The 21,707-nt window shown below is 42.0% G+C and overlaps 1 protein-coding gene across 3 annotated transcripts in view; it reads left to right on the top strand.

Moving 5' to 3' along the window:
• klf8 (Kruppel like factor 8) overlaps positions 1–21,707 on the top strand; it is a 103,791-nt gene that overhangs the window by 36,644 nt on the left and 45,440 nt on the right. For 2 of the 3 annotated variants that reach the window (XM_058087900.1, XM_058087901.1), the window contains exon 2: positions 13,544–13,828. In XM_058087900.1, coding sequence (XP_057943883.1) covers positions 13,544–13,828 — 285 coding nt within the window. The remainder of the gene's footprint in view (positions 1–13,543; positions 13,829–21,707) is intronic. The other variant, XM_058087902.1, reaches the window with a different exon arrangement.

The raw sequence follows: 21,707 nt of genomic DNA, 5'->3' as shown, positions 1-21,707 counted from the left end.
GGGCAACACGAAGCTGTCTGTAAATCATGCGGTGGAAAAATACATCGGCGAACTCTGCCGGATGGCTGGCGTTGGAACACTTGCTCCAGTGCCTTGGAGAACGCTGCATAGGACTCGCACACAGCGGACCGACAGCTCCGTTTTGTGGTGGCCCAAGCTCCTGCTCGGGCCACCCGGGCACGTTCTGACATGAAGACAGGGGCTTGAAGTTCGAAATGGAGTTCACACTTGGTCAAAAAGAGGCGTACGTCGCCCGACTCACCAGAGAACCACTCCGTATCGGAGTGTATCGGCCGCTACCGATACAAGGAAAAAACGCAAATATCGGTCGGCCGATGTATCGGTTAAAATATCCCATATAAAGATGTTTTTGTGTGGATATAGAATGCATGTTTACCAATCAAATTGTGAAAAGGAAGAAATAAATATTGTGTGAATGTGAATGTGATATCTATCTGTGATATTTATGGATACAGAATTGGAGACAACCCCCAAATATATATTAAAATCTACTGAACTGTAAACACAAGCAGTTGGCAGATCTGGCGCTGCTAGGGGTTATCAGAACCCTTGAGGACAGAACAGAGAAGATCCATTGTCGGCCACCAAAAGGCTTGCTGGGTTACGAATATAGTCTTTTTCACCCCAGAGTGACAGGAGGTCTTATTGGTGTGAGCCCAATGAATGACCGGACCCCTCATGGCTTCCACAACAAATAATTTATCTGGAGGGCAGTTAGGGGGCCGAGGCACTTCAAGTCCTGCCTCCCTGACCTTGTCTTCTATTGCCCACTACAAGGCAGAGACAAAACATTTCCTCTGGAGACGTTAGTCCCAGCTGCATGGGTTCATCAGCAGAGGGCACAGCAAGTGGCACCGCGTCAGGGGTGGGCCGGCCGTTTGTGACGTGACCTAGGTTGCCACTCCAGTGTGTGGTGGAATCTCACCCACACGACCTGCTCTCCTCCTCATGATCATGGAGGCGCTTCTCGAACATGACAGCCAAGGCGATGAGTTCATCAATTGTTCCCGGCAGTTTCAGAGGGATCATTTGTGTACGGATGTGGGGGGACAGTCCAAGAAAAAATGTGTCTAACAATGCGGGGGCGTTCCAGTCGCTGTTTGCTGCGAGAGCGTGGAATTCGACAGCGTAGTCTGTGAAGGGAGCGAGCTGCTTCTCTGCCGGACGGCTGGCGTTTGAACACTTGCTCCAGTGCCTTGGAGAACGCTGCATAGGACTCGCACACAGCGGACCGACGGCTCCATTTCGTGGTGGCCCACGCTCCTGCTCGGGCCACCCGGGCACGTTCTGACATGAAGGCAGGGGCTTGAAGTTCGAAATGGAGTTCACACTTGGTCAAAAAGGGGCGTACGTCGCCCGACTCACCAGAGAACCACTCCGGCCATGACAACTGTGGACACGTGGTGGCCGGCAAGGCGGAAGTCAGGACCGGTGGAGGTCCCGTAGCAGCTGCTGGATCTACTGGAACCGCGGGTTGAGCAGCGGGCTGAAGAGCCAATAGCAGGGAGTTAAGCTGGGAGCCTAGATTCCCAGCCATGGCATCCTGTCGCTCTGACGGGGATTGTAACGCCGTGCCCAGAGCGGCAAGCTGTTCCTCTTGTTGGCTCTGGCGCTGTCCTTGCGTCCGGAGTGCCTGTCGAACGGACTCCAACTCCGCTGGGTCCATGATGGCAAGTTCGTTCTGTTGAGGCAGGACGTGGGAAGGAGGACCCAAAGGCAGAATTGGCAGGCACTACACGAGGTAAGGTTCTACACGACGGTGAGGGTCAGTACACAGGAAGTCAGTCCAATAAGGCAAAGGTATCCAAGAACAGCAGGCAGGAGGAGAGGTCGAAAAACAGACAAGGGTCGAAAACCAGGCGAGGCGATTACAAGGAATGCTAGAACGAGACATGAGTGTACAACGAACTTGCATCTGACAGGAGGAATCAGAGGAAGTAAATAGGAAGCAGGAAATCAGGTGATGAGGGACACCTGAACACAATCAGGCAGGAGGCGGGGTCTCCAAGGTGAAGGCGGAGTAGGCGATGACAAGCATGACAAAAACATAACAAAACCAATGCATTTCAAACACCCAAACTGGTTCAACCCACAGATGAAATCCCAAGAGGCAACCCCAGCAATGTTGTTTATGCAGTCAGTGTAGTGAGGAGTGCAATGAGCTCTACGTTGGAGAGACCAAGCAACCCTTATACAACATAGGAGAGCAGTTTCTTCGGGCAGGTCTGCTGATAGAAACATGTGTCGCAGGCTATGACACAAATCTTTGTTGACAGAAATGTTGAAATTTAATATTTAATCTACACATTTTTATGTTTGTGTCATGTTTGTACTCCTACAGAAACCATATTAAAACAAAAAATATATTTCCCCCTTCCCCCCAAAATATTCCTCCCCCATCTTTTTCCATTTTTCCATTCCATTCAAAAAGCTCCAGGGAGCCAAAAGGGTGGCGCTAAAGAGCCGCTAGAGCCGCGGGTTGCCGACCCCCGTCCTAGGGTTATGGAGTTACGCCTCATGACGTTTTGTAATTTTAAAAAAGGGAAGTTGAATTAGACATCGTAGAATGCTCAGTAAAGAAATCAATGTTGGCTGCATGTCCATTCCAAGCTTTCAAACCGAGTGTTTTGACCCAAGCCAAACTTCTTGGGGCTCACTTCCAAATGCACGAACCTCATTATCTGAAACTTTGGCATCGTTTAACGTGAGAATACAACATTCGAACTACATTTATAGGTCAGAAAAGTGGAAAAAGGATAATAGGTCCCCTATAAATATATGGGGGAGTGAGGTGATTTACAGTATAACCAAGCTAAGAAAAACAAAGGACGCAGTCATGTAGCTGAAGTATCACTATTTTGATTTCAGACTCAAATTCAGAGCATGAAGGAGTATCAAAGTATCGATATTTCAGCATTGATAAACTCACTAGTGTACTCTCCTTTATACCTTTATAGCAATTTCAAGGACCTTGTGCAACGAGAGTCAATATTATCTCAACCAAATGATTCCGTGTAAGAGATTAAGAAGAAAGAGGGTAAAAATCTTGGCTATAGCAGTTTGGAGACAACTTGCTGCTGCGTTTATTCCAAGCGTTTATTCCTGCGGGTGGCAGGAATGGTGAGACATGACGAAAGCTGCTTTTAAAATAATTTTCAGATGAGAAGAACTTTGTCTACATCAGTGAGTACCTTTTATCCAGGTTTTGCAGGATAAACCATGCCTTTTCATGACTGCCATGACTGACATCTGTGAGTAGTACCTTTTTAAAGTCTCTGTAAGCACGGCAATACACGCCTCTTCATGACGTATAGGTCGTATATTTATACGACCTGACCATTCATACTGCAGTCCCTTTGCATCCATATCAGATTTATATCTACATACAAATGAGGCCTGAGTCCCATTTGAAAAGATCTGAATTATGCTGTTCACACTGACATAAGAGGAAAGAAATCGGAATTGACATGCATTCTGAACATAGCCTTTGATGGCTTTGGTGTACGCTCTGAATTTCATTATGGAAATGTGTGTTTTCTACATTTCCGTGTCTTAAACTATGATTTCATGACTAATCTGACAATGTGCTCATTTCAGAAACCTTTGTAATATGTTTTGTAATATGCCTTGATTTCATCCACCAGCACCTCCAAGTTTGAGTATATGGTTCTCTCCCGTAAAAGGGTGGAGAGTAGGGTGGTTCTTATTTTTAAACTTTTGAAATTTAATGCTCTCACCCTACCAATATGTTAGGATAAATGAAAAAAACATTTGGGCCAAATTGTATCAATATTGATTAATATTTAGAGGTTGCGCAACAACCTTGAAGTTTGATATATGCTGTGCATATTCAGGAGTTTTCGCAAATTATGATAATTTGTGCAAACATGTTTTATTGGTTTAATAATGATCATTAATTTGAGTTTATGACAGCATTGGACTTCCTTGACAATGACACCAATTTGCATTCATTTTTACCACAGGTGGTTTTTATTGTGCTGGTTTTACCTCGTGAACATGCTGAAAATTATCCATGCAAATATATAATAATAATAATACATTTTATTTAAAAGCGCCTTTCAGGACACCCAAGGTCGCTGTACAGAAGATAAAAAACACCAATATAAAATACAAGAAAAAAGAGGAGAGCGTTACAGTAGTCGAGGCGAGAAGTGACAAGGCTATGGACGAGGATGGCGGTGGTGTGGGGGGTGAGGGAGGGACGAGACGATTAATGGAGCGCAGATAGAAGTAGGCTGACCTGGTGACATTATTAATGTGGGATTGAAAAGATAGTGTGCTGTCGAGGATGACACCCAGACTCTTGACCTGAGGGGAGGGGGAGACTAAGGAGCTGTCGATGGAGAGAGAGAAGGAGTCAACTTTAGATAAGGTGGATTTGGTGCCAATGAGTAAGAATTCGGTTTTATTGCTATTATGTTTCAGTTAGAGGTGAACCATGATTTTATTTCAGAGAGACAGGGAGTGGGGGAGGGGGGTGGGAGTGTAGAGTTAGGTTTGGAAGAAAGGTAGAGCTGGGTGTCATCCGCGAAGCAGTGGAAGTGAATGTTAAATTTACGGAAGATATGGCCCCAGGACAGAGCCCTGGGGCACACCTGTGGTTACTGGGGAGGGGTCGGAGGAGAAAGACTTAAGCTGAATGAACTGAGTGCGGACTGTGAGATAGGAATGGAACCAGTGGAGGGGGGTGTGGGTGATGCCAATTGAGGAGAGTCTACTGAGGAGGATGGGGTGTGAGATGGTGTCAAAGGCCGCACTCAGGTCGAGGAGGATGAGAATGGAAAGTGAACCGGTGTCAGCTGCAGTGAGGAGATCGTTGGTTTTGATAAGTGCAGTTTCGGTGCTGTGACGGGGACGGAAGCCAGACTGGAAGGGTTCATACAGACTGTTAAGAGTGAGATGTGCGTGAAGATGGGAGGAGACTATTTTTTCAAGAATTTTGGAAATGAAAGGTAAGTTGGAGATTGGGCGGAGGTTATTGAAGTTGTTGGGATCTGAACCAGGTTTTTTCAGGATTGGGGTGACAGCTCCAGTTTTGAAAGCTGGGGGGGGAAATACCGGTAGACAGTGAAGAGTGGATAATGGCAGAAATGAGAGGAAGCACAGAGGAAAGACAGGATTTGACAAGGATTGTGGGGATGGGGTCCAGCTGACATGTGGAGGGCTTGGATTTGTGGATGAGGTCAGATATTTCAGAGGCATTGGGGAGTTGAAAGGAGGAAAAAGGCTGACTGTAGAGAAAGGGTTCGGGTGTGGGGAGAGGAGGCGGTTGTGAGCAGAGGTGCTGATGAATGGAGTTAATTTTGCCATTGAAGAATACCATCAGTGAGTTACAGGTGTCAATTGAGTAAAAGTGGGGGGTAAGGAGTGGGGAGGCTGGAGGATCTTGTTGAGTAATGAGAAAAGTGATTTGGTATTTCCTTTGTTGGATGTGATGAGTCCAGAGTAATAAGCAGATTTACTGTGTGCAATGGTGTCTTTGTAATGGAGAATGTGGGTATTGTAAATGTTTTTGTGTATTGTGAGTCCAGTTTTTTTGTAGAGCCGTTCCAGTTGTCGTCCTTTAGATTTCATTGTCCGGAGTTCAGGGGTGTACCAAGGTGCAGATGATGAAAAAGAAACGGTACTTACTTATTTGCTGACCTAATCTGCTTGCTAAGCACATGCATGGGGTCCACCTCTGGTCCTGATGGTCAGATCTTCAAAAGGTTTCAGAAGCATTGGGAATATACATCGACAGAGCCAACTTCAAATCAGCCATAACAAGTGATGGTGATCTTGTTGCAGACATCAAAGATGATGCCATTGAATTTGCCATAGAACAGCTTGAATCTTTCCAGCCGAGGGATGACTACAGGGAGCTTCTGGAACTCGTCATTATCTTCCTTGGTGGTGGTCCTCCTCGAGGCACCAGGAGCTATTCACCATGCTCGATGGATGGCCAAAGCATTGTACGCTCTCAAGATACCTATTTGGCAATCAGTTCAAACTCACTTCTTACGAAACTAGAGGAATTCGCGACATTTGTGTGTTCGTTGTGGGACTGTTTGCTAGAGCTTCGTTCACAGCTGCTGATGCCATCGCTGCCCCTTATAATGATCTTCAATTTCTGCAAAGTCTGAAAAGGTATGAAGAAATTCATCCAGCAATTTCCAAGGCTGCAGTGCAAGTTTTCAGGCCACCTGTGGTATTTGAGTGAGGAGCTGATAGCGTTAGCCCTTTTTGACCCAGCAGTACCAACTGTTTTATTTTATTTTGCTTTGCGTTCTTAAAATGGTACAATTTCCTCAAAAACAAGCAATTCTGGAAATATTCAGAGGCCTTGAGCAACCTCTAAATATTGTTAAAAATTCAAAATTTTGCACAGTGAGTTTTTATTGATATCCTAACACATTTAGAGGGTGAGAGTTGAACATTTCCAAAAAAAAAATTTGACCTCCCCCATATAAGGACCACCCTAGTGGAGAGCCATCTCCAGGGCAGGAGCGAGTTTTCTCCTTGGGGTGTCATCCAGGAGGACCCAGGACATGTTGAGACTATGGGCTATAAATTTGTGGCGCAGCGTGGTGCATCCTCCCAGTGGCGCCGCACCAGGGGAGGTGTCCACATTTTCAGCTTGGTGCAGTGACATTTTCGTGCCAAAACAGCACGCGAAAGGTGACCTACAAGCTCGCCAGCTCCAACCTGGTCTGTGCTCGGTGCAGTCGAAGCACAACTTGCGCATTGGTAAATTGGCTGACCTGTGCTTCTGAAGCTGTGGTCACAGATGCAATTCCAACTGTATATGCAAGATATTTTTTACAATACACTTATTTTGTTTACACTGACATGGGGCAAAAGGCGCTCTTATTTTGAAGGACAGTCACAGAATTGTGTGTGGAGAATGTCTGTCTACGGCTAAAACCTTCTAAAGTAAACTTGCTTGTCTGATTTTTTCCACTCAGAACCTGCATGTTGTCATCTCGCAAAGTACAATGTTCCTTACATTAAAGCCGTAAATCACAACATATTGAAAATACTCTCTAACCCCTTCCCCCTGTTGTGTTGTCTTGTACTTTTTACTTCTTGGCCTTTGACTCTGAGTTGTGTTCAGGATCTTGCTTCCGGGGAAGGAATACAAGCTTGCAAGCTTAGTATCAGTAAAGTTGACAATCAAGTTAAGAGTCTAAAATGACCATACTGCAAAGAATTTGGCTTACCGTCTTACACTTCAATTGGAATTTTGCTGAAAAAAATGACCACAATTGAACTTCCCACTGAGAGAAAGTGTGACTACAGCAGAAAAAACAAACCCTTTGAAATGCTTAGCAAAAATGTCAACAATATCCTTCTGCTTCTGCTAAATATTTTTTTGTTTGACTCATGCCGCCAATGAAATATACAATTGTCTATCCTAGCCTGCCACTGCTAGTCAAATACACACACATTGAGGAGGCAATAAAGCCTTCAGGATGAGCCATATTTATTCATGATGCTAGAGAAGACAATTGGCTAATCAGGTTAGAGAATAGATAACAATAAGGTCATCAGTTTTAAAATAGCTGGACAGAAAGTGCCCCGAAAGTGGCTATTTTATTTACCATTCGACCCAGTCATAACGTATTTTTAAAAATATATATATTTGTCATACATATATATGTCGGATATATCACATCTTGTGACCTGACCTTATGACATGTATCCCCCAAATATCACCTTAAATGTAACACTATTTAGTCATTTCTACATAATGACTAAATTCATACCTGTTACTACATGGTCAGAGCATGTATATAAACTCAGGCTGTCAAAGTTAACACGTTAATGACGCATTAACGGACATTCCCTTTAACGGCAGCAAATTTTAATTTCATTTTCTTTTGGTCATTTCGATTAGTCAAAAATTGACCTGAATAATTAATTTTATGAATTATTATGGATAATCATTTAACACATTTAGACCTTGTGACTATGCTATAATGTCACAATCTGCATCGCCTCCTGTGTGACAGTTTTTGTGTTTCACGTAGTTTGCCTTAGTTCCTGTTTTCATGCTCTTATTTTGTAGTTTTTCCCGTGTTGGTCTGCCCTGTGTCCCGTCACTTTTACTTTCCCTTCTACGCGCACCTGTTCCTAATTTGATTGTCTTATTTAGTTCAGCCGGGTGCGTTTGTCTTTTGTTGGTGCATTGTTGTTTGGTTTTTTGCTACGTGTTGTATGACAGTGCTGCTTTCGCCTGTTCCGAAAATAAAAAGCTAAGCTTTTACCTGCACCATTGGCTTCATCTCTGCATCCTGGGGTCGCATCGCAACACCCGCATGCCGAACCGTGACACTATATATTTTCAAATTTTTAAACGTAATTTTAATTTTTAAAATATAGCTCAATGTTTTTGTGGCTAAACATCATGTTTTCTGTAGTCATAATTATGAGAAAAATGACAAAGTTTTGCTGTCTGAAAACATTTTTTATTCATTCATTCATTTTCTATCCCTTAACCTCATGAGGGTCGCGGGGGGTGCTGGAGCTGTTAACTGAAGTTCCCTTTAACAGCGGCAAATGTTTTGATGCACGGTTAGCATGTGCTCCTCCAGTTTGACCTTCGGCCCCCACCGTAGTATGATTGGAGCACGTTAACTCTGTAGCCACAAGCTGGAACAAATATTGATGGGAAATGGAGAAAGAAAAGAGTATTTAGATTGGTAAAGTTAGCTTAAAAACCCTGGCAGATGGCTCTTGTAGCAAGACCAAAGTTATTTATATCTACTGTTGCTGTGTTGGACTTACCACGGGTTCCATGGCCTGCCAGAGACTGGAGCAGTGCAGGTATTGTTTTTATTGTCATATCCAGTGCTACCTTGGCATAAGAGTGGCCCAACTAACCAGTGCTTTTCACATTTTTACATCTATGCTGATTTTTTGCATTGAAGAAGCCAGTTAAATTGGAGTTAGAGCTGCTGTCAATGTGATGACTGTGGCTGAAGTCTTGTGTTTTGCTAGTGTTAGTGATGCACATTAGCGCTCAAAGTCATCAAAACCTACCTTTATGCATTCCCACATACTATCAGCATTTGGGAGCAAGTATGAGGTGAAAGAAAAAGGGTGTCAATACATCCAAATACACCCTACATTCCTCTGTGCATTGGAAAACGGTGCATCGGTGCGTTCAATGACCATCGAAAACATAGGACAAATTTCATTATTATTATTGCTAGAAAGCAGAAGACGAAGGATAGCCAAGCTGAATTTTTTCCTTTAATTGCTACATGAGACAATAGGAGAAGCCAACTGACAATCTATTCATCACAGAACTTTTTCGGCAACATTTATAATAAAGTTAGTGGAACTTGAACGTTAAAACATGGTAGTGTGAGAGGTCTCACTTGCTCACATATTGTATTTGCTGAACGTTTGTGGGTGAGTTTAAGAGCTAATATGCTAATAATGAAAAAAATAGTATTACAAAAATGTTTGCTGACAATTTTTTACAGAAGATTTTATGTAATTATCATTGTCGTTGCACATCAAATTGGGTACCACAAAGAGAGTGCCCCTACTTATTATAGATAAAAAAACTTAATTCCATCTGCGATTAAATGTGATTAATTGTGAGTTAACTATGGACAGATGCGATTAATCACGATCAAATATTAGATTTTTGATTGACAGCCCTACTATAAACCCATAGAAACTTTTTTAGGTTTATAGGGGTGTTTTAATAGTGGTCTTTGCTGGCGGCATAGGTCCCATTACATTCATACGCTGTTTCTTCTCTTCTTTTATATCTTTAGAATGCACGGAAAACAGACGTAAAGAATGAAGAAAATCTAATGAAGACACTATTTACTTTATACTATTTAATTTCATTTTTATTTAGTTTTTATTTTCATTATGTAGAATATGTTTTTGTTGATCAACACTGTTTTTATGTACTAGTTCTAATTAGTCCATGACTGAAAACTAACAACAAATATTAAGTATTAAATATTATATGTATTTAACCTAACAATAGCCTAAAAATAAAATGATCAATAATCATTTTTATAATTGTAAATATATTGTCACTTGTCACTGAGCTGCATATTTTAATTAAATCTCAATTATATTGTATTATATAGCAAAATAGTGAAATGTTTGTCAGATTGTGACTCTCAGCCCACTGGTGGTCACCAAGGAGGACTCAAGAGCAATGAGGTTTTCTTGAGTCATTGCCAATTTTTGTTGGGGGAGGGGGGAAGGTGTAGCATGGAGAGGCCTTTTTACCTTTGTTTAGAAACACAGAGGGGGGCTCTGTCTCCTCACAATGGCACTAGAGACACCAGTATGTGTGTGAGGGTCTGTGTTTGTGGGTGAGTGCGAGGGCTAATGCATCCAGCCACACCCCACACAACGGCAAAAACAGGCAGTATGTGAGCTAGTTTGCTTGATCGTCATATTTTCTGATAAATATATTGTAATTAGGGCTGGGACGATGCCGTCGACGCAAGAACTGCACGTCGATGCGTCGTCACTCAAAAATGGCAGCACCCGTGGCGGCATCAAGTCGCGGGTGAGAAGAAAATATCTCACAATAGGATGTCAAAAGTATGGGAGTACTTTACACTTAAAGGTAATGATCCGGTGGTCTGTGACCTGTGCAAAATGGAGATGGCGTACCATAAATCATCTTGTACCATTTTGCAAATTTCCCCACTGAGGGACGAATAAAGGCATATCTTATATCTTATCTTATAAAAGCACTACCGTGATGCACCAGCACCCGGGAGCTGCTTGTGTGGAGAAGACACCATACGTTATCAACGTTTTTTCTTTCCTTGTTTGCAATGATTAACCCTGTCAATCGTCCAAACCACACCACGTAACTTGTGCTCCAGCCTCACACAGACACACTTGAGCAGACGAAGTGAGAGTGGTGGTGGAAAGCAAGAGGGAAAGATAAATTGCTGTTGCAATTTATCTTGTTATGTTTGTATTTTGATTCAGATTGTGTTTTTTACACAATAGTTTTATTTATTGAAAGAAAGTTTGATTTATTATTTTTGTTATTAATGGATTCCATTGTGAACTTTGTTGTTGTATTGTTCAATGCAATTGAGTGTGGGAGGAATTTGGTGAGGCACGACTTTTGGTCGGCCTCGAAGAGGTTCTGGCAAACTGTATGGCACCTCAGAAAAGGGAAGCAGTGCCCGGTCCAAACTGTTTACGTGGGGATGGGGGGCCTGCTGACCTTGAATGAGGATGTAGTCGGACGGTTCCACTGACATACCTTCCATAGAGGAAGCAGAGTCTGAGGACAGTTCCATCACCGTGGCTGAGGTATCTGGGATGGTCAAACTGCTCCTCAGTGGCAAAGCTCCGGGGGTGGATGAGTTTTGCCTGGAATTCCTCAAGGCTCTGGACATTGAGGGACTGCCTTGGTTGACACGTCTCTTCAACATTGCATGCATGTCGGGAACAGTACCTTTGGTTTGGGAGACCGGGGTGGTGGTCCCCTTCTTTAAGAAGGGTGACCCAAGGGTGTGTTCCAATTATAGGGGGACCTCAACCTCTGCTACAAGTGGTTCAATGCGGCTTTCATCTCGGTCACGTAACAGTGGACCAGCTCTAGACTCTCGCTAGGATGCTGGAGGGTGCCTGGGAGTTTACTCATGTGCTTTGTGGACTTGGAAAAGGCATTCTACAATGTCACTCACGGTGCTCTTTGGGGGGTGCTCCAGGAGCATGGGATTGGTGGTGCGCTACTACATGCCTGTTGGTCCTTGTGCAAACGGGGCAGGAGATGGTTCACATTGCCAGCAATAAGTCAAGCCTTTTTCCCAATAAGTCAAGCCTCAGCCATGGCTGCCCTTTGTAACCGATTCTGCGATACTGATTTTCACGAGTCACCGTCCAGCCAAGCTGAGCATTGTTGCCCAGACAAGAACCAGTCAGCGGGCATTCCATTGATCAACAAATGAGCAGATAGGATGCTATTCAGTGTGCTCTCGCAAGTAAGTATGGAGGAAAAGGTTAATTGAAATGTGTAAAAAATAATTTAGAGAGGTATAGAGGTCTTCAATGGAGGAAGCTGGACTATTCTATATATACTACAGTATAATATTCTGTGTTGAAGTTGTTTCGCTTTTCTTCCAAAAGGCTTCTTCAGTTCTGAAATTTTTGGCATGGAGTTCCCTATTTATGCCTCTGAGGTGCGTGTCCTCTGTGGGTGGTCACAATAGGGTTGTGGTTGTTACAGGGCGGGGCTGTTGAAGGGCTGTTCTACATGACAATAGGTACTACTACTATTACTATTACTATTACTAACCTGCAGTGGCAAAACAACATTGACACTCTTTCTGTGGAATGAGACAATCTTTGGGGAAGAGATGTCAGGACATTTTTGGAAGCAGAAGATGGACCAACACTCCTCTGTTTAGGGAGGGCCTTTCCAGTTTGACATAGATTACCTCTTTCCTCCCTATCCAGAATTTGGACATTGTTTTCCTCACCTTCTTTTTTGAGATGCAAACTGCTGGCGATAAAACCAGAGACAAAAATAGGGAGACTGCGCATTTTTGACCTGAAGAAGCTTTTTAGATTAATGGTGAAACAACAGTAAGCAATAAGACACAACTCTGGATGAAGATAACATTTTTTCAACTTTTGAAAAAGATTTTGTTGCTAGCTCTATGTAAATTTTTATGTATTTCATCTGCGTGAGCATTTTTTTCATTTTATTATTGTCATTACAATGTTTTGTATAAACATTAAAATATTTATAATTATACTAAATACAACTATTTCATTATTTTATTCATGTATTTATAATAATATAATTATTATTAAAAAGCAGAAGACGAAGGATAGCCAAGCTGGATTTTTTCCCCTTAATTGCTACATGAAACAATAGGAGAAGCCAACTGACAATTTATTCATCACAGAACTTATTCGGCAACATTTATAATAAAGTTAGTGGAACTTGTGACCTTTGAACGTTAAACTCACCAAGTTTTTTTGTAATTGTTTGAAGAAATGGTTTGTGCAAGAGTGAAAAAAACATGGCTATGTAAATGGGTGTGTGAGACGACAAAAAAAGGACTTGCCACTCCCTACACCTCTCGTGTGTGTGCGGGTGTGTGTGTCTGGGGTCTGGGGCCTTCCAGAAAAGGGTGTGTCCTCCCGCCTGCTGCTGAAAGGGAGGGAGGGGTCATTTCATGGCTACTCCTCCCTGTTCTCTCTCTGTTATTTCTCCTCAGCTCCTCATTCCCTCAGTGGCAGTCCTCAGGATTAGGCCCTGTTTCTTTTTAACTTTGTCCTGAAGTTTCTCAAACTGGTTGTGTGTGTGTGTGTGTGTGTTCAACCCTACGCCCCACTTCAACATATTGATTCTGGTGAGGGGTTTCTCTATTGCTGAGAAGAGAGGTAATTCACTACCCCTTTTTTGGAACCCAGCTTTTTCTACCTTACTCCACCCCCACCCCCCTTGTGACCACTGCTTTCACGCCTTTTCTCACTTCCATGTCCTCCATCTTCTTCTTTTTAGTGCCAGTCAACCCCTAAGCAGAGGAGGAGTGGTGCCCACAAGAAACAGAAGACCTCGGCCGCCAAGCAGAACGCCCTCACGCAGCAGCCGCCCACACCGCCATCTCCAGCCCAGGAGGAAGAGGCAAAGGAGGAGGACAAGGGGCTCGAGGCCAGGCCTCAGGCGGGGGAGGAGGAAGGTGGAAGCAAGGCAGAAGGAAGAGGAGAAGAAAAAAAAGAGGAGGAGGTGGGGACAGGCATGCCTTCAGTCCAGATCAAACCAGAGCCAGAGGAGATGGAGTGTACGGTGAGCAGGGGTTGGCCTAAAAAAAGGTTGTTGGGTTGGTGGGTGTGGCCGTCCAGGTGCGGCTCTTGCCCATAGTGCTTGAAATTCCAAAAGTTTTTTCATTGGAAATAAATTGTAATTATCATCAGTTAATCAAACACTTTTTGCCAATTATCTTACTTCAGAGGTTGTAACAGAGGCGGGAGTACACCTGTGTGTAAAAGAATGCAGGAAAGGCAATACAGAGATGTAAAGTTGGACACCCGAGACTCACTTTTCCCCTGTTTTTTAAAAGCAATGGTCTAACAAAGGATGGTAACAAAAAACAAACAAACAAAAAAATGGCAATATCTCGCTTTGTTGTGTTCTGTGTATAAGGTACAGGCAATTAAATGCTGTATCATCTGTTCCTATTCTCCATTGATGACAAAAATCTCAGTGTAAAAGAAGCAATCAGTTCAACATCTTCTAGTTGCTCGCAAACGATCGGGCTAAACCAACATCTTCTGATTCAATGTATAGCCAAAAAAACACAAACACTGTTGATTCAACAATACACCTAAAGACACAGATGGATTCTCAAACCAGCTAAATGTTCACTCTTTTACTGAGCAAAGTCCAATATCTTCCAATGTATAGCCAATAAAACACACAGGAATAGCTGATTGCGTGGAGGGGAAAAGACAAGATAGTGGCCACAAATAATTGACTTAGAATCACCTACGTATTACAAAGTAATGAATCTGCTACATGCTGCTGGTGGTGCTGTCCAACTTTTCTCATTAGAACTCTGTAGTTAGTTGATTAATTGATCGGTGAGAGTTTTGTTAAAGTGGGACCTATTGTGCTTTTTCCACTTTTCTGATCCTATAAGTATAGTTACAATGTTGTATTCTCATGTTAAGCGATGCCAAAGTTTCCAATAATTTTGATTGCCCATTTGGAAGTGAGCACTGAAAGAAGTTTGGGATTGCTCAAAACCCTTGGTTTTAGAGGGTGCTGTAAAACTGTTCCTTTGTGATGACACAGAGGTCCGGGCTTCTTTATGGGTGTGACCGTAAGCATGATATGCCCTCTGCCTTCCCCCAAGCTCTGCTTTCCCAACCCTTCTCCAAGTTCTGCTTCTCTGTTTATGTCGCTAGCAATGGCTCATAAGGGAATGACACAATTCGTAAAGACACCACCATCATCCACAATTGGTTGGAGTTCCTGATTGCCTACTAGCAAAAGAATGCATTTTAATCTGCCAACGGCAACTGGACTGTTTTGTGAACAAGGGCCAGTATGCAGTTGGACAAACCTGCAGAAGCCTGACGCCTTTCCAACGTTACCTGGTCGTGTGGAAGAGTCAGAAGAGCAAGCAGTACGTTTTTAGCAGCCCGTAAATATTACATGAAATCTGGCTGAAAATTGGCTATGGAGCTCAGACCAAAAATTGTAGCAAAACAATGAAGGACACGTGCAACAATGTATTCATGCAGAATGATTTGGTGTAAGAATACATGGCATGTTAGAAGCATTATGTTCATTGTGTCTCATGCTGAGATACGCTTTCGTTGTGATTCCAAATATTGTATGACTTCTTCGTGCATCACATCATGTACATTCATACAATTCACAAACGTGTATGTGGCCATATCTTATGCTTGCCCCCGTCTGCTCACCATAAGTGATGCAATCTGCCCTGTCACGTGGTTGAAACTCAGCAATTGAAGGGAGTGCACTGCCTTTGCTGCAGACCAGGAAGGTGCTGTCGTTGCAGAACATTTGGAGAGAGATCTTTTTCATCATATCAGAAAATATATTGAATTATTTTCCCAATATGTCACAAATAGCATTTAGCTTTGTTTGCAATAATTTTTTACAAGCAATGGCATGAGCTAGCGATTAGCAGCCACTTGTGTTTAGCATCAGCAGTCTTAAAATCAACACCTTCATTCCATCACCACCTCCCTTTCTGCTTCTGCTTCTACCTCTCCCCTTCTTCCCACCATTCCTCCCTGGTGCCGTACCACAATATACCATATATATAGTATACCAGTATACCAGTAATATCATAGTATTATATACATGTAGCAGTTCCTTCAACTTTGACATTTCTATTTCAAATAAAGGAAAATTATTTCAGACAAGTGAATACATTGTATTCCACCGTGAGCCCAGCTTGCTTGCTGACGATGTTCTGCTTCATTGCATACTACATTCCATTGCATGCACTTTTGGCAGGGTTCTTTTGAGCAAGTGATCCTAAGCACTTGAACTTGTCATGTTGTTCTGTTTGTCAGTTATGCCAATGTCTAATACCATATAATCAGATACAGGCACCCATTTGTTTTATTGATCTAATACAGTGAGAGGAGTTCCCCAGGGCTCACTACTATGTCCCTTTTTCCTTTTTTGCATGAATTGTATGACCCACCATGGAATCATACGATCAAGATATTGTGAGGTCCCATTGATTGATGAGCAACAGTGGATATGCCTTGTCTGAAGGAAAAGTGCTTGATTTAAATTGTTCACATGGTCAAAGGACTACATGACAAAAGTGTGTAATGGCTCTCGACCTGCTAAGTCAAAATTAACACTTCCTTATTTTGAAGATAAGGAATTTGGTGTGTTCACATAACATCAAGGGTGGTTTGGGGGAGAGACTGCAGAGTGTTGTGTTGTGGCATGGTTTAGTTTGGGCTCGTGAAGGGCGAGGCGGTGGGGGCTGGGTGGAGTAGCATTGCGAAAGGGATCATTAAGCAGTGTGCTCCCATGTGTTAGACACGCCCCTGCGGCTGGCTGGCCGGGTGAACAAGAAGGGAGTAGAGTTTCCTGTCCAAAGATAAAAAGTCCCCAGGAAGCAAATCCTCTCGGTGGTCACTCTTTTGGAAAGTGACACTTCAGTGGCATCTACCATCCTGTGTCGTTGCTTTATGTTGAGGTAAAGACATTGGCAATAGTGGTATTAATAAATGTTGGACTGCAGCTATCGGTTATTTTTGTAATCGAGTATTCTACTGAAATATTTGGAAAAAACATATTTTTGCTTGATTAAAGAGAAAAAAGTAATTCACAATAACAAATCAAGCATTTGTCTAAGTAATGAAGGACCAGTTGGTTGAATTATTTAGATAATCAAGGGTTTTATTTCTTAAATGGACATGGTTATTTTTGGGGCTGTATACTAGGGTGATCCTTATATGGGGGGGTCAAAAATTTTTTTTGGAAATGTTCAACTCTCACCCTCTAAATGTGTTAGGATATCAATAAAAACTCACTGTGCAAATTTTTTAATCTTTTAAACAATATTTAGAGGTTGCTCAAGACCTCTGAATATTTCCAGAATTGCTCGTTTTTGAGGAAATTGTACCATTTTAAGAACGCAAAGCAAAATAAATAAAACTGCTGGGTACTGTTGGTACTGCTGGGTCAAAAAGGGCTAACGCTATCAGCTCCTCACTCAAATACCATAGGTGCCCTGAAAACTTGGAAATTGCTGGATGAATTTCTTCATACCTTTTCAGACTTTGCAGAAATTGAAGATCATTATAAGGGCATGGCATCAGCAGCTGTGAACCAAGCTCTAGCAAACAACGAACACACAAATGTGGCATCATCTTTGATGTCTGCAACAAGATCACCATCACTTGTTATGGCTGATTTGAAGTTGGCTCTGTCGATGTATATTCCCAATGCTTCTGAAACCTTTTGAAGATCTGAACATCAGGACCAGAGGTGGGCCCCATGCATGTGCTTAGCAAGCAGATTAGGTCAGCAAATAAGTATTATATATTTGCATGGATAATTTTCAGCATGTTCACGAGGTAAAACCAGCACAATAAAAACCACCTGTGGTAAAAATGAATGCAAATAGGTGTCATTGTCAGGGAAGTCCAATGCTGTCATAAACTCAAATTAATGATCATTATTAAACCAATAAAACATGTTTGCACAAATTATCATAATTTGCGAAAACTCCTGAATATGAACAGCATATATCAAACTTCAAAGTTGTTGCGCAACCTCTAAATATTAATCAATATTGATACAATTTGGCCCAAATGTTTTTTTCATTTATCCTAACATATTGGTGGGGTGAGAGCATGAAATTTCAAAAGTTGAAAAATAAGGACCACCCTACTGTATACGTATACTATATGAATCTACATTTACTTTTCCTTGTCTTTCATTGTATGCCATTTTTTCTAGCCGCTTCAAACGTCCCGCGTCTTCAAACACTTGCTTACTTCTTGGTCCTCCGCGTGACGTAGGCACTTTGGTGACGTGAGCGATTCTTTGAAACGTGGAAAAAATCCTCAGCTACTAATGGAGGCATTCTAATTATCTGAATAATCATTGCAGCCCTAAATAAATGTAATCATAATCTAACAAACTTTTTGACTCGCGGGCCGCATTGATTTAACAAAATTGCCGGGAAGGGGGGGGTGGTTGGTGGTATATAGTATTTTACACGTAACAGTCAATTTTTACACACATATTTTTACACATATTTTACACGTAAAAGTGTCATGCAATCTGCTATATGTGAACTTTTTTATTTTTATTCTTTTTTATTAGAATTACTATTGTTATTATTATTAGTTATAGTAATGTTATTATCATTATATTATATAATATAATATATTATAATTATTATTTATATTATTATATAATATATTATTATATATCAATAATAATAACAATAATATTGTTTATTATTATTTTTAATAATAATAATATTATTACTATTATTATATTAATATTATTAACAACAATATTAATATAATAATAGTAATATTATTAACAACATTATTATTGTTATTATTATTATTATTTTTACTATTGTGCTTGTGTTCCTTTTTCCAGGAGCATTTTGTAAACAACAGACCACATCAAATAACGAAATTGATAAAGCAGCTACCTCAACCATGAAAAAGTTGGCCCAAGCCACAATGCCAGGTTGTATGTTGAGTTTAAATAAAATACTTTGGAAAGAACAGGCGGGCCATATTGAAACACTTGGCGGGCCGGATGTGGCCCCCGGGCCGTAGTTTGCCCACCCCTGTCCTAGGATCACTCCGACACTCAAACCCCTCCACCACGATAGTCAAGTCAAGTTTATTTATATAGCCCTTAATCACAAAAGAGCCTCAAAGGGCTTAACAAGCAGGCAACAGTAGATGATAGACAATAGACGACAAACGACATCCCCTGATCTGAACCCCCATTAGGGAAAAAGAAACCTTGAGAAGGGACCGCAGATGGGGGAATCCCCCTTCTAGGATGACCAAGCTGCAATGGATGTCGAGAGGTTAACATGTGACAGTTAAAACGATAAGACGATAAGGTGATGATTCACGGAGGACATTCTAAAAAGGTTATTCTGAAAAGATGACCGGGCCACAATGTATCCACAGTGCTGTAAGAGACTCATTGCAAGTTATGGCCAATGCATTGTTGCTGCTAAGGGTGGCCGAACCAGTTATTAGGTTTAGGGGGCAATCACTTTTTCATGCAGGGACATGTAGATTTGGATTTGTTTTCTCTGTTAATAGTAAGAAACTTCAGTTAAAAACAAGATTTTGGGTTCAGTTATATGAATTTGTTTGATAATCTGAAACCTTTAAAGGGAAACTGTGCTTTTTGGGGAATTTTGCCCCTCATTCCCAATCCTTATGTGAAACATGAAGACATATTTCTTTCTCTTTTCTGTGCATTAAAATGCCAGAAAACAACTTCACATGAGCAGGCTAACAATGCACATCATTGGTTCACGCCTATTCTGACTACAAAAAAAACTCGAACAGGGTTTTATCATTTGAAAAACAGTTCATGCTGTGATCATGCAAGGACAAGTACATTGTTGACAATTTGAATATTTAAGGCAGGGGTGCTCACACTTTTTCAGCATGCGAGCTACTTTTAAAATGACCGAGTCAAAATGATCTACCCACTACAAAAATGCAAAACATCTATTTATTTTCAAATGTATTGAGGATTATTTGTACGTACAATGTATGTTGATGTACCTTACATAACCAAATGAGCCAATATTGCAAAACACACATAATTAACTATTAACATTTTTTGTAATTACCTGAGTTTACTTTGATGACTTGCACTGACTTGAATCAGCCAGGGATGCATAGTCCGGACAGTAGCTGCTGATAGCCAGCCTCAAGCACACTTCCAATTGTTTATGAGTCATGGATAATATCCGTATCATAATATCCGTATAATATTCCATATCCGTATGGAAGTGATATGTTTTTTGCCTTTTTACTTGGTCCAGCTCCTTCACTCATTTTAGTGACCATAAACTTTAGCGAGGGCTTTAAAATCTCGCAATTCACCGACTAGCTTAGCACTTTGCATCGTTGTTTACGCATGAGCGGTGACCTAAAGGTCAAAATTCAGTTGTGATCTGATTGGTTGTCCTGTATGTCAATCAAGTAACGGGGATGGATGATAGGCTGACATCGTAAGTTCTGCTGCACTTAGAGACGTCGTTTTATTTGATTGGTCACCCGAAGGGCAACATTCAGTTGTCATCTGAATGGCTGCCCTGTATATCAATCAAGTGACGGCATTGATGCTGGGATGATATTTTTTTAATGTCACGCCGCGATCGACCAGCGATCGACCAGTACCACCTCCGCGATCGACCGGTAGCTCGCGATCGACTTAATGAGCACCCCTGATTTAAGGTATTCTTCCGTATTTTCAAGATTTAAAACCTTACCAGAACGTCCTTCCTCAGCGCATTGATTCCATATCATAGCCCAGGAGCTCACGCTACTTCTGTCAATGACAGCACATATGTAGATACAGCAACAACACTTACAATGTCCAATCTCCATGGGATGGCTGTGTGCGCCAGTCTTCAGGTAAAAAACGCTGACAACAAACAGGCATCTTGTTGAGTCTTCGTAGCGAAATTGAGAGTTGGGTATCCACTCTTCTGTCTGTGAAGATACTGACACAAACCCTAGCAAGGCGTTGTGTTAGTCCGGCGGATTTTTAAAAAATTGTGTTTTTTTGTGGAAAACTGTTTTGTGATAGATATGTATTATATTGTTTCGAGAAGCAAACTGCTTTCCTTTTGTGACCCCTCCAACTTTCTTTGACACCAAAAAGTGCAATTAGCCGAGCCGAGCTGGTATATGGCAGTTGAAAAGCAAACTAAGTTGTCTATAAATGTATTAGTGCCTTCAAACAACCATACGAGGCTAGCTCAGACTCTTTTAGCCATTAAGCTAGTAAAGAAGAGCTCATCCAACCTGCTGTATTAGTCCTGATAAACCTGTGTTGAAGGGTCAGAGGTCACACCTATGGCCTTGCTATGGCCTAGCAGCAGTGTAGCAACACTCAATCACCTCTACTTCTCTTGCTCAAACTCTCACACGCTCTCTTCCTCCTCCTCTTCTCTCACTCTCACCCTAATAGGATATTTTGAAGGGAGGCTGTGCTTCCGTTCGGCGCGTCATCGCCATGGAAACCATGGCTCTGCTGCCGGGAGTTACCCAAAAGACTGCCTGAAAGACCCTCCCCCTTTCCCACCCTCCCTTCCTCCTCCACCTTTCCATCTCACTATGTACCCCCCCACCCTGTCTTTCTCTAACTCGCCACTTCAGCCAATGACACACGCACACACTGAATAGCTACCAGCATAGCCAACTGAATAGCTCTGTAATCTCTCTCTAGCACAAACACACAATAAGCCCTTGTGTGTGTGTGTGTGTGTGTGTGTGTGTGTGTGTGTGTGTGTGTGTCACTGATGTATGCACATAAACAAGTCCTCCAGCAAACAAGAGCAGTCACGCACAAGAAGACAACAGGCCACAACACTCACACACATACGCAGTCACACAAACGCATGTGTCAGGACAGGTGAGAGGCCTTGTCTGCGCAC

This window comes from Doryrhamphus excisus, chromosome 11 (assembly GCF_030265055.1).
Source record: "Doryrhamphus excisus isolate RoL2022-K1 chromosome 11, RoL_Dexc_1.0, whole genome shotgun sequence".
Classification (NCBI taxonomy): domain Eukaryota; kingdom Metazoa; phylum Chordata; class Actinopteri; order Syngnathiformes; family Syngnathidae; genus Doryrhamphus; species Doryrhamphus excisus.
Note: the sequence above shows the minus strand (reverse complement) of the source record. Positions and strands in the feature narration are given on the sequence as shown.